Source organism: Chaetodon auriga, chromosome 4, assembly GCF_051107435.1.
Source record: "Chaetodon auriga isolate fChaAug3 chromosome 4, fChaAug3.hap1, whole genome shotgun sequence".
Taxonomy (NCBI): Eukaryota; Metazoa; Chordata; class Actinopteri; order Chaetodontiformes; family Chaetodontidae; genus Chaetodon; species Chaetodon auriga.
In genome coordinates, this window is record NC_135077.1 from 22333940 (window position 1) to 22347430 (window position 13491).

At 43.6% G+C, this 13491-nt stretch overlaps 2 protein-coding genes across 8 annotated transcripts in view; both read left to right on the forward strand.

Annotated features, from left to right (window-relative positions):
• grk4 (G protein-coupled receptor kinase 4) overlaps positions 1-3923 on the forward strand; it is a 41468-nt gene extending 37545 nt beyond the window's left edge. The window contains exon 16 of one of the 2 annotated variants that reach the window (XM_076727462.1): positions 512-3923. Coding sequence is in view for 1 of the 2 variants with exons in the window: in XM_076727461.1 (XP_076583576.1) it covers positions 512-568 (57 nt within the window). In the remaining variant the exon portion in view is untranslated. The remainder of the gene's footprint in view (positions 1-511) is intronic. The other variant, XM_076727461.1, reaches the window with a different exon arrangement.
• A 695-nt stretch (positions 3924-4618) lies between these two features.
• The window catches only part of htt (huntingtin), a 32433-nt gene continuing 23560 nt past the window's right edge, over positions 4619-13491 (forward strand). For 2 of the 6 annotated variants that reach the window (XM_076727640.1, XM_076727644.1), the window contains exons 1-15: positions 4619-4970; positions 7027-7110; positions 7489-7609; positions 7908-7967; positions 8116-8195; positions 8447-8585; positions 8863-9004; positions 9185-9363; positions 9449-9653; positions 9968-10015; positions 10318-10395; positions 10525-10928; positions 12884-13010; positions 13116-13231; positions 13337-13448. In XM_076727640.1, the coding sequence (XP_076583755.1) occupies positions 4873-4970; positions 7027-7110; positions 7489-7609; positions 7908-7967; positions 8116-8195; positions 8447-8585; positions 8863-9004; positions 9185-9363; positions 9449-9653; positions 9968-10015; positions 10318-10395; positions 10525-10928; positions 12884-13010; positions 13116-13231; positions 13337-13448 (1993 nt within the window). In that variant the 5' untranslated portion in view covers positions 4619-4872. Of the gene's footprint in view, positions 4971-7026; positions 7111-7475; positions 7610-7907; positions 7968-8115; positions 8196-8446; positions 8586-8862; positions 9005-9184; positions 9364-9448; positions 9654-9967; positions 10016-10317; positions 10396-10524; positions 10929-12883; positions 13011-13115; positions 13232-13336; positions 13449-13491 lie in introns of all 6 variants that reach the window. The other 4 variants (XM_076727638.1, XM_076727643.1, XM_076727642.1 and 1 more) reach the window with 3 other exon arrangements.

Here is a 13491-nt window from a genome sequence, read left to right on the forward strand (position 1 = left end):
TGCATACGTCTCATTGGTGGAGGTGTTTGGGACTGTTTTTAGTCTCGGAGAAAGACCACAGGCTGACCACTGATCTCCACCACCTCTGCATATTCTTTAGTTAAAAAAAGAACATCCATCAGATAAGGCAAGTCTTTGTATAAAGACAAAAATACAGCATTATGGGATCTCTATTAAGGAAACTACAATTTTCAGTCAGTGTAGTAGATTAAAAACAGATTTATACAGCTTTTGTAGTTTTTTTTTAATATATCCTACATTTATTATTGGATGCACAATGACCAATTTCCCCACAATATGTTATTTGCTACCAAACCTGTGCCCTTGCTTCAGTCGCATGTCTCCCAGATGCGTGTTTGAGTGCAGGGCATCTACAGAAATACTTCCTGTGATGTGGTTGAGTCAAGGTCGGGGTTTCAGCAGAATGTGACATCATCGTGCACACGTGAGACGGTGCGGTGATGAAAGTTGCTAATGTTAGTGATATATCCTCACTTCTGGTCCTTCCCAGGTCTGTTTTAAGAGCGGCTACAGTGACGACGAGATCGAAGAGCCCTCGCGACTTTAAACCACTCCCTCCACCTGCCTCCTCCTCTCCCCTCGCCGCTGAACTTCACCACAAACTCCAACCGAGTGCAAATCTTAGGAACTCAGTGAATGTTGACCTGTATTTATGAGCTGTATTAAAAGTGTATTATAATTAAAGAAAAAAGTATGAGTTTAAAGATTTTGTACATTTGTACTTGAATTTATGTCTAGATGTATATTTTCACTAAAGGTTGTATTGTACAAAAAGCCATAAAAGTACCACTTGAATGCATACATTACATTTTTATTTCCTGTTTATTTTCTTTTGGAATGAGTATGGATAATGTGTATTGGGGAGTTTTTTTAAGAAGCACAGTACCAGTAGTCTTTTTATTTTTCTCAATGTAGCATAAGGCCTTTTTGGTTTTTTTATGTGCTGTATGTTTGTCATTGATTTGGCCGATGTGAGGTGTTGTTAGCACATCAGATTCAGCCGGTCCCAAACTGACTCCTAGCCTCCGCACCCTGCAAGGCTCAGGTCGATCCGAGTGAAGCGCATAGATCCAGTTGATATGGGGGAAACAAGTCCAGTCTAACTTTGCTGTGTTGATGCCGTGCTGCTTAAGCCTTCCCGTATGTATCTCCACCTGCCCCCTCTGATTGAAGTTGGTTTGGCAGTGATAATCCATGTCCCTCCCTCAGCCCCGGACTGGACGGCATGTGTAGTAAACCGTCTCGTAGGTGCCTCTACCAACTCGGTTCTAGCAGAGATCGATTTATTTCTGACAATCTTTCAGTCAGCATGTGCAACAGTAAGAATCTTGAAAATATTAGAGGCTTTTTTTCCTGTAATGCAAGGCCTGATAATGATCATTCCTGGGACTCCCAAAATCTCTCGAGCAGCAAAAGGCTCAAAACATTAATTTCAGATGCCAGACAGTGTTTCCTTCGGGAGCACAGCTGTTAAGTCTGTTACATTATTCACTCAGGCAAGACAAGTTTTGATGATTTATATCAATTCCTCATCCTGTTTCCTGCTTCTTTTGTTGTACTACCTGGCTTTTCTTTGTTTTGTTTTGTTTTTCCCTGACCTGTCCAGTCATTATGTACCTGTTTTCAGGTGCAGAGCAGAAATCCTCTCTTCTTGATATCCTACTAATTTGCCACCCATATTGTTAGTATACCAGAAAGCCTAGAACAGGTTGACTGGAGACTGAAGTGGAACTTTGAGACTGATGATGATGATGATGATGATGATGATGATGATGGGACTGTATAGGAGATCTGACCTGCAGCTGACAAGGGCTTCATCTAGATAACAAATTGCTGTTGCATCAAACTAACTTCCATTGATTCGGCTGTCAGCAGCTATTAGCCTCTGCGCTGAGTCAAGATACAGCCTGCTTTGGCCTCTGTGCCTGTTGATCATAGATAGCGTGATGCCCGTCGGCCACATATCCTGCTAGTAGACCTCCAGTTAGATCCCGTGGCTTTTGCTGTGTTTGTACTAAATGAAAAAAACATTTCTCAATCTTAACGGTGCCCACCTTTAGCTATTCCATTGAGATCCTGTATGTTGTTCTGTCACAGGAGACAGTTGCTTGTATGCGCGTAGACAGGGAGGAACATGGGAAATCGTGTTTAAACTCCTGCCTACAGAATTGCCATCATCTGTGTACAGGAGCACTCGACCACTTGCAGAACCACAGTTGCTGTGCACTTTTGTTTCATCATAGAAGAACTGTTTCCTATGAAGTTAACTGATCACGAACAAATACATTTTCTGTACATTTCCCTACATGTTCAAATTTGGATGGTCACTATTTGTGTTTGTTCTCGCCGGCATTTCAGAGGCATTTGAAGCCATTTTGCTTTTGAGGCAGTCGCTGTTTACTCCCCACCACCTGTTTTAATGCTGTGAATACCCAATCTGGACTTGTTAGCTTTGTGTGTGTGTGTATATTACACTGTATGCAAATGCAGCGTTTGTTCAGTGTAATGCATTGAAGTACAACAATACAATCATTCAAAATCATGTCGGGACTTGAATGTCAGTCAATTGAATTTCAAACTAGTTGGAGGCGGCTTACATTTGAAATGGTACGCATGTGATTCCCCATCTTGTTAACAAACTCTCTTCTTGGAGAGTTGGCTTGTTCTAAAAAAAAAAAAAATGTTGTCCCCTGCTGCACATTCCATTATCAGAAATCAGGAATCGAATGTGTGCATCTAGCTGTCGCTGGCTTGTCGTCACTTGAGTTTCCGAGTGTCTTTGTTATTTTTTTTTTTGTTGCTCTCAGGCACATTTTGAAGCTGATTTCTCTTGCCTATGTAGATTTTAGCCTTTTAGCTCTTTAGCCTCAAAAAACCTTGTAAATTATGTATTTCTAACATGTAACTAAGCTCTAACAGACATTCACTCACTTTCACAGGGAAGCTAACCTGTGTTTGCCATCCATGCCTCTGTCATTGTCTGAACTTTACTCTTGTACCATCCATATAGCAGTAAAGAAATTCTGTTTAGTTTCATTGCACTATGGTGTGTTTTGACAATGACTATAGGAAGTGTCTTTAACTTTTTTGCCAATGATACCAAAAGCAACATTAAGTAAATCCAACTTGTCTGTTATCTGAAAAATTTACTTAAAGACTGTCAGCCTTTATTGTATGTGCCAATTACCAACTTCAGTTTTGACGCCTTTTTTCGACCTCTTTATCATTCCGTCCATTCTGAGAGAAAGTCCTTCACATAAAGGAACTTTAAACAGCTCAACAGTTTTGAATGTCCGCACTAAGTGCATTGTAATGCCTGTTTAAAAAAAAAAATACATATGTTTTATTACTCCAGCATGTATCGGTTTGTAATACTTCAGGCTCCTTGTATATGTAAATGATGACCTTCTAGTGCCAACATATCTCACTGGTATCTGAGGACAACTTTATAAATGGCAAGGTGACCAGCTGAGTTGGCCCTGTTTGAATACATGACAAGCATTCCTTCTCTCCTGCCTTTGTCCAAGGCGGCGATGGTGAGTCTCCCCCTGAAAACGTGGATTGCACTCACCAGCAACGTTTAGAAGCGAGAGATCCTCAGTTCCTTGATATCACTTGAGTCTAATTACCACCTATAAATGCCTGGAGGTCCTCTAGGGTTTAACACTCCAGCTACGTGAGATAAGTGATATTTCAAGGAAGGGAGGAATGACAAATGCGTTATTAGTATTCAAACAGGGTCAGGAACTTCTTGATTTTTCTCCTTTTTTTGTATCTGTACAGTCATGTCGTTCAACCACTGCAGTCATTGTTAATTCTTGTACAAGTTGTATCACTGGTTGTTGTACCATATCTGACATTTGTAATTATGAAATAATACACTGCCATTTGTATAAAAAATACCCGTGTCTTGACTTCTTTGTGTCATCTATTAATTTCTTTGTTGTGAATAAATGGACATAGATAGGAGAAAATAAGTTAGAAAGTAGAAAACAGTGTCAAGCCTCTATGACCTGTGATTATGTAAAGCACCAATATGTATCTGCAGTGATTGCATTAGAGGGTCGTTGCTGCAGGTCAGACTTAAAGCTCTCACGACTTCTTCCTTTACCCTTAGCCTAAATAGGATTTTATTTCACATCAAAGATATAGATTTCTTTCTATCGGACGGTTGTCTTCTTCCCATTCATTTCCTGTCCCTCTCACTGAGTTAGAAATGTTGCATATTGTAATCTCCCGTATAATTGTGCATGTGAAGGTGACAGCCAGATAAGTTCGATTTCCATGCACGTGTTTTTCTTCTTGATTTCACTCACAGGAAACTGTCACACCATCATCCTTCTTGGCGCACGGAGAACAGCCTCAGATACAGCATCGGTTTTGCCATAATATCTTTTTTTTTTTACAATCTGGATTTCAGCGGTCCCGTGACACCAACAATAACAACAAAAGAAAAAAACCCAACAGTCACTCATTGGTTGCTTCTGAAGTCACACAACATAAAGCCGCAGTCTGATTGGCTGCTGAAATTGGACCCCTGCCCTCTCTGTCAAGCTCTCACATATGCCACTTCCTGGTTTGATTTGTCGGGGGAACGCAATGCTGCATCAAAGATGGCTTATACCAACATTTTGTTCATTTAGGAATAGAGTTGTGAAAGAATAGGAGATATCTTGCAGGAAAAGGAGGCGGAGAGCCGGTGGTAGTTGTCGCGAGCAGTGTTAGCACTCTCGTCGCACTACGCACCGCTTGCTCTCTCCGTGCGCTAACTTGTCCCTACTGTGCTAGCTAGTTAGCTCACATAGTAAATATTAGCTAGCCGAGCTAACTTGCTTAGGGTTGATTGCTAAAATGGCCACCATGGAGAAACTGATGAAGGCCTTTGAGTCTCTGAAGTCATTCCAGCAGCAACAGGGACCACCAACCGCAGAGGAGCTTGTCCAAAGGCAGTAAGTGAATTTTTGTCTAACGATCATTGCATGGCAAGCTAACTACCACTGAGCTAAAGAGGTAGCTTAGCTCTCCAGCTAACGTTAGTGCCTCACGGGTGACCAAGGTTTGATATCTGGCTTGAAGCTAGTTACGCTAACATGCAAGCTAGCATAGTCTAAGATGTGATTTAAACTTCTCCGCTTTTCTTAATCAGTTATGACATTGCGCCAATGCCCAGCGAGGCTCGTTCGCCTGGCAGTAACATTATTTGTGTCAGCCTTCAAGTTTTTTTCATAGTCAGACTAGTTGATTGATGGCTAACGTAGGAGGCGTCAGCTAATTGATACCCACGCACCTGCTAAAACGGTCATGGACCAATTAAACGATCGAATGTCAATAAATGAATCTCGGAGAAACAGTTATGTCTGGAAGACCACGTCACGATTCGAGCATTCCACGCAAACTTAATTGCACAGAGGGGTAGATATTAGAAATAGCGTACTTTTGCTGATGACCAAGTGGTCTGAGGTAGCCTCCTGCACTGACGTCATTTACGCCTGTCCATCGCACTCGATCCCGATCCAGATCCATGGAGCATGAGGTGCTGTAGCGACCAGAGCTGCATGTTTTCTTTCTGATGCGTCCCTCCCACATGTCAGACACCTTCAGTGTTGACAGTACCATCTTCTCCACCGTTTCAAATGTATTATTCAGCATAATCAGGCACTTCAAAAAGCGTCTGTCAAACTCCAAAGTGGCTGTGTTGTTAAAACGCATCAGGGTCATCTGCCGGTTCAGAGGACCTTAAAAATGCCTGTTCTCACCAGTTGTCAGCAATAGACACACTATGGATTTTTTCCCCATTACTATATAGTATAATTAATTTATTTGGGTGCCAAGCTGTTAGACAGGTTACACTAATGCCATTAATATAAAAAATGTTATTAATCATGCTTTGTTGCATCAAATTACTAACAGCTTCTAGTCCATGTAACGGTTGAAAGCTGTTACACTGGATGGGATTAGATGTTGCAACTCAAGTTTACGTTTGGTGAGCCAATAAGGACTTAGCTTAGCGGTGAGCCAGGTCTCTCCCACCATGCAGTTTCTGGAAGGCAGCTGTGGTGCCTGGCTCCAACATTTACATCTGCTTTGTTGTGATACGGCTATCATTTTACTATATATGGAAAGTCATGTGAAAGTTGAACAGAATCCTTGTTGACGTACGTTTTATTACGAGGGGATCAACACAGTGCAGACGTGGCTCATCTCTGAGCAGTCTACTATGTGAACAACTCATACTGTCATGTTTGCATGAATGGTGTCGTTTTTCACACAATGAGGTCACCGTTTTTGATCAATCACAGCCATAGATAGCTTATTTGCACATGTCCATGTAAAACAGCAGCTACATTCAATCAGCTGGACAAGTACTGATCTCTCAGGTCTACATCCTCTGCTTGTTACGCATGCCATTACATGAGCGATTACAAATGTTTCGTAAATGGCATCATTAATGGTGTAAATGATGGAATATGTATTCGGTCTCCCTCAGCTCTTTTATAAAGTTTGCTTTACCCACATTACATTCTGTGGAGAGGAACAGCCCAGAGTTTGTGCTGCTCTGTGACTGCTTTGAAATAAGCTTTATGATTAGATGCAGAGTAAATAGGTCTTGTGAGTTTCCACTTAGGCGCCTTGATACTTGAAATGGACATTTCTCCCTTTGAATCATGATTGGATTGAGTTTAAATGTACACTGTGATTATTTTAATGCCCCAATATAAATCTCTTTAGTTGATTTGTTTTCACTGATACCTCCAGAAATGACCAGCGTTGCAGTATTTTATGGGCTGGCCCTGACTTCTAATATTCAGTATTCTGTCCATGGTGCTGTTTGACTGATAGCAAGAGATTTAATTAGGGTCCTGTTTAGAGAAGGACCGACATCCAGCAGTTGAATTTCACAGAGGTACTGCCTCAGTCTCTGAACCCGGTTGTTCCCTCTAATCGTTCTCTCTGTCTGCCTGTATCTTCCTCTGTCCTGTTCTTCCCATCTTTTCTCTTTCACAGGAAAAAGGAACAGGCTACCACAAAGAAAGACAGGGTCACCCACTGCCTGACAATATGTGAAAACATTGTGGCTCAGTCTCTGAGGTAGGCCTTGCTGATTGATTTATATTTAACAGTGTGTGAGATAACAATGACCTAAGATTAATATTTGTTAGCTTGAGTCAGGTTGCATGACATTTTACCACTTCTGATTATTTTATTATTCTTATATTGCCTGAGCTGGACAGAAGGCACCAGGATTTGTTGCCAAATGTGACAGAATGGTTGTGTGGTGCGTGTGTGTGTGTGTGCGTGCGTGCGTGCGTGCGTGTGTGCTTGTGTGATGGAGGGAAAGGCAGGAATTTGTACAGCTGAATGAATCAGTTCAGAATCGCGTTATTGACCTTTACAAACAATTTCTGTTGAGGTGAATGTGTGTAATGACATTTGCCCCACTTTTCTTCTCTATGGTCCTGGGAGCAGAACATCTCCAGAGTTTCAGAAACTGCTCGGCATCGCCATGGAGATGTTCCTGCTCTGCAGCGATGACAGCGAATCAGACGTCCGCATGGTAGCCGACGAGTGCCTGAATAAAATCATCAAAGTGAGCAGCACCCTGTCGCCCTCCAGAAAGACTATTTTCAATGTTTCCTCTTAAGTAGCAGGACAAGAAGTCAGTCATCTATTAATTTTGAGTTGTTACCTGCTGAGGAAAAACACATTTACGGAATAATGAGCATTGATTTGCTTTTGAGTGGTGTGACCAGTCTGTTTTCAAATTATCCAGCAATTAAAAAAAATATAATTATCAAATTATACCTCAAATGATTATTTCTGTTTTAAAATTTGAAGCAGTTTTTATTCTTGTTGCCAGGAATAATCATTTTGATTTTTATCTTCAGGCATTGATGGACTCCAACCTGCCTAGACTCCAGCTGGAGCTGTACAAAGAAATTAAAAAGGTAATGAGGTGTTGTAAGCCATTTTTTTGATTTGACGTTTGTTTCACGTCATATGTGAGAACACTTAAACAGAGATATGATATGATAGAGATATGATAGTAGAAATGGTGTTTGTGGTGATGTTAATGATGTTTGTGCACCTCTGTAGAACGGTGCCTCTCGGAGTCTGAGGGCAGCTTTGTGGAGATTTGCTGAGCTCGCCCACCTCATCAGACCACAGAAATGCAGGTATACACTCAAATGCCTGCAAATGGTGTCTCACTTCATTTACATAACAACCATTTTTAGATTGCCCTTTGCCAAACTCAGCTGCTATTTTTCTAGAACTACGTGCACCAATTTATTTGTTTTCCTTTTGTCGTTGCGTACCTCACAGTCGGCTTTGGTTAAACACATCATTGTCCATCTCCCTTTTGAATGCCTCTGACTGCTTTGTTCTGTTTGCATTCTTATCCTTCCCTCCATCTCTTCTGGTCCAGACCCTACCTGGTCAACCTGTTACCATGCCTCACCAGAATCACCAAGCGGCAGGAGGAGACTGTACAGGAGACGCTGGCTGCCGCAATGCCCAAGATCATGGCTGCCTTGGGACACTTTGCCAATGATGGCGAGATCAAGGTATCCACACAAAGCAGAAAATGTATAGTATGTGGAGTAAGTAAATTTGGCCTCAGATAATTTTTGCATTCAAATAATTGTGCCTGGGTGTCAGTATGAAAAGCTGCTTAAGAGAGGTTCCCTTTTTCATAATTTATATTTCCCATCGTGGCTCCATAAGTATTTAATTTCCGAGTCTTGCTCCCTTCCAGCTCTGTCAGAATTATGCCCAGGACTTCGCTGCCATGATGACATATGCATATCTGCTTTCATCACAGTCCAACTGTTTTTATCCCAGGTGCTGCTGAAGTCATTTGTGGCCAACCTGAAGTCCAGCTCTCCCACCATCAGACGGACGGCAGCCAGCTCAGCCGTCAGCGTGTGCCAACACTCCAGACGCACCAGCTACTTCTACACCTGGCTCCTTAATGTGCTGCTGGGTAGGACACACAAAGACCCACACCTGCCCGCACACATACACTGGGCATGCAACTTCTTACATTCCTTGTTTTAAACTTAACAGTTAAGCTTATTTAAGGTAGCAGTTGTGAGGTAGTTTGGTACCAGACTGTTTTTAGCTTCAGTACCCAGGACACACTGTGACCTTCCACCTTTTCCAGGTCTGCTGGTTCCAGTGGATGAGGAGCACCCCAGTCATCTAATTCTGGGGGTGCTGTTAACCCTTCGCTACCTGATGCCTCTGCTGCAGCAGCAAGTCAACACCACCAGCCTCAAAGGAAGCTTTGGAGTCATGAGGAAGGAGGCCGATGTACAGCCAACACCTGAACAACTGCTCCAGGTGGAGAGAAGAGAGTGATTGTGTGTGTTTTTTGTGTAGCAAGTGTAGAGCTTTGGTTAAATGTTCTGTGTGTGTGTGTCTGAAGGTGTACGAGCTGACCCTACACTACACCCAGCACTGGGATCACAACGTGGTCACAGCGGCTCTGGAGCTCCTGCAGCAGATGTTCAGGACTCCCCCGCCGGAGCTCCTGCACATGCTCATCACTGCCGGCAGCATTCAACACGCCACTGTGTTTCGCCAGGACACGGAGAGCCGCGCGCGCTCTGGCAGCATCCTGGAGCTCATTGGTAAACACATCAATTAGTCAGGACGTTGTTCATAGAGCTTGTTATCCCTTTTGTACGATGTAATGTGTGGTGCACAGTGTTTTTTTCACCTGGCACTTGGGAGGCTGATTTCTGTCCTTCGGGCAGCGTTTAACTCATTAACCCTTACTGACTGACTTTGCCAGTTGACCAAACTGTGTTGTTGCTCTGCTCTAGTTTCTGCCTCAGTCTGTGCTCGTGGCCTTGCTTGCTAACTCATTCTCTGCCATCTGAGTCTTTGCTGCTTTTCTCTTCCTCACCCCTTGTTTCTGCTTCCTGTTTCCTGCCATTTGCAGCGGGGGGAGGGTCTTCCTGCAGTCCACTCCTTCTCAGGAAACAGAGAGGTGACTCGTCTATTTATCTCCTCTGCTCACCTCTCCCCTCTTGCCGATGTTTCAGTCAAGATTTGGGCAAAATTACCTCAGTCAAATATGATGGTTGATTATCTTCCACTTCTTATACTATTAAGGATGCAACAGTATTTATTTTTTAATGTATATACTGTATGCCAGAAAATCTGAGGCAGATTCTGTTGTTGTTTTTTTAATGCACTCAGTTAAAGGTGAATTTGCACCACCCTGGTTTAATTCACTTTCCCTGTCTTCAGCTCATGTTAGTCCTGTGTTTACATTAAACCTGTTTCCAGGTAAAATGCTCTCTGGGGAGGAAGAGGCGTTGGAGGATGACGCTGAGAGAACAGAGGTCACCACTGGTTCCTTCACAGGTGAGATGCACTTGACAGAAAGTGAAGTAATTTGGACCTGTGGCAGTCTTTGACTGTGGTTTGCTTTTAGAGCTAGATGGTAAAGCTCCATTCAGGACTGAAAAATATGCTTTAATGTCTTCCCTCCAGCATCAGTGGTTGGTGCAGACGGCTCCTCCGCTGCCCAGGTGGACATCATCACCGAGCAGCCACGCTCCTCCCAGCATACCCTGCAGCCTGGCGACTCAGTGGACCTCAGCGCCTCCTCGGAGCAGGGTGGAGGTGGAGGCGGTACATCTGCGTCAGATACTCCCGAGTCACCCAATGACAACGAGGAGGAAATGCTGAGTCGGAGCTCCAGCGGCGGGGCCAACATTACTCCAGAGACGGCTGACTATACCACGCCAGAGAATGCCACGCCAGAGGGAGGGCCCTTAGGAGATGGCGGGGCTCTGCTTGGCACTAATGATCGCTCACTTCCACCCAGCGACTCCTCCCAGACCACCACAGAGGGACCGGACTCAGCTGTCACCCCTTCGGACGTAGCAGAACTGGTCAGTGTGACTGTGTGTGCGTGCGAGTGGTCCGAGAACACAGCTCTGCATATACAGTGCTTTACCTCAGTGTGTACGTGTGTTTGTGTGAAACGCAGAGGACAGCGTGCTTCCCCAGACACTGACACTGAAACTTAATTACCATGTAGTGCTGTAATTACTTATGAACCCTGCTGTCCCTGATGGCAAAGCTCCCAGTTTCTGAATTATGCTACACTTCATAGAATTAGGATTTGTAGAATGGACAACATTTTTATTCTTCCTTCCATTCTCCACATTTTTCAAAACATTAAACTGTATCGGTAGTTTTAGCCAGTTATCTACAAATTTTATAAACTCAAAATTATTTGACATCATCTCCCAAGTCATAGAGTCATTCTTTCATTTTTGTTTGGTTCTATCCTACATTGCAGACATCCATCAGCTTCAGCTCATGCTGTACAGTATTAAAATGAACTTTTGTGTGCTTTAGATGATTTCTGACAGCGCATGTTGGATATAATCTGAACTGGAACTGATAATATGGATATCACAATTTGAAAATATAGATAACTCCCCATTCAAAGAGCCACAAAGTCTTATTAGGGCCTTTTCCGACAGGCCCAATGTACCATGTTGTCTAAAAGCCTTGGGAACTGGCAGTTAATGTTTAATGCGGCCAACAAGTAATTAATTGAGAAATACATGCGACGCACTTGTTTCTCATCTTGTATAATAGAGCTGCTCCTTAAAATACATGAAAGTGACGTGAGATCACACACTTAGTTTAATCATTTGAGTTTTTGGGAGGAAGGTCATGTTGTCCTGCTCCCTTCCAGAGACATGTTGGTGTGAGATTGTCCATTCTAACAGTTCTACCTCTATGGTCTTGCCCCTTCTCCTTCATCCTTCTCCCCACTTCGTCGCAGTCGCGCACTCCATTGCCGCGGGTGATTGACCCACCCCCATCCTCACCAACCTCCACCGAGGGCCCCGATGCCACAGACAGCGACTACACTGCTTCCTCTTCGTCGTCTTCTTTCTCTTTCTCCTCCTCCTCTTCCTCCTTCTATGCCACCTCCTCCTCCTCTAGCACTAGTGACAAGGTCAGCCAATTGGACACTTTGAACAGAGTGGGGAGGGGCTTGCTTGTCTGGAAACTTTTGCCTTTCCTCATTCTTTCTCATTTCATTCGCTTTTTCGTCACAGCCCATGCACAGAATCTGCCCTGCTTTGCCCCTTGTGTTGTCATCGACAATACGTTATGCCCTTCCTATTTTCCCTGTTTCCAGTGATTCCCAGTGATATTTTTGAAAGACCTTTGTAAATACAAGCAACCCCAATATCCCATGTTGATGGCTTGATGGGAAAAGTTCAAAGTAAAAGCATGAAGGACATCTGTTCCTTCAGATTTCGGTTCCCTCTACCCCTTCAGGAGAATGTGACAGGCTTTTGTTCCAGCAGAGGCCAAACCTGGAGAAACAATTGTGTCAGATTCTTGGTCTAAGAGTGCTTTCTGCATCCTGCAAGGAAACACTAGGTCTCTGTAAAATGTTGCGTGTGAACTTCATCTACTAAATATAATAATTTCTTACTTAGTCCAAGAGGAATTCATGTCAAAGTGGAATAGTTTGGATCAAAAGCTTGCTCTTGCTCTGGTGGATGGTGGCAACCGCAGTTGTACAGTTCACAGGCCTGTGCTTTTTCCTGTGTGTAGCTGATTTGCTGTAAACTGCGTTGACCCAAGCATGATTCAGTAGAGTTCAAAGTGGAATGTTTGTTTGACTTGCAGTTTCTTTTGTTTTGCTGTATTGTTGTCCTCAACCCACCAGATCTGATTTACTCATTAATGAGTTGGAACTATTTAGGTACCCTTTGCATGCAGTTGCATTTCAGATTTGTTGCATTTGATGTTTCAGGAAAGTCAGTTTAGTTCCCCTCTGGAGATGTTTGCTCTGTGTGTGTGTGTGCACAAGGTGCTGGATGGCAGTGAGAGCCAGTACTCTGGGATGCAGATTGGAACACTGCAGGATGAAGAAGATGAAGGAACAGCACCTTCCACGCAAGAGGAACCCCCAGAACCATTCCTGCAGTCAGCACTGGGTATGTCAGTGCCCACACACAAAGGCAGAACCACTGGTTTGCACTGAAGACATGTTGTGCTTTCTGATGTAAAGCTTGGATTATGCTCATTGTTTCTGTGTGCAGCTCTGAGCAAGCCTCATCTCTTTGAAGGCCGAGGCCACAACCGACAGGGTTCAGACAGCAGTGTGGACCGCTTCATACTAAAGGATGAACCTGCTGAACCAGAACCCGACAACAAGGTAAAGACATGCCCACGCAAAACATCCATGCCAGTGTGTCACACCAGAAGGTGAAGGAAGCAAGATGTGTTATGTTTGTCTCTAACTTAACTGCCTACTTCGCAGCCTTCGCGGATAAAAGGTCCGATTGGACATTACACAGACCAGGGGGTGGAGCCCCTGGTGCACTGTGTCCGGCTTCTTGCTGCTTCTTTCCTGTTGACAGGACAAAAGAATGGTGAGTGTTATCAGAGCTGCTCAAAATATACCACAAGTGTGTT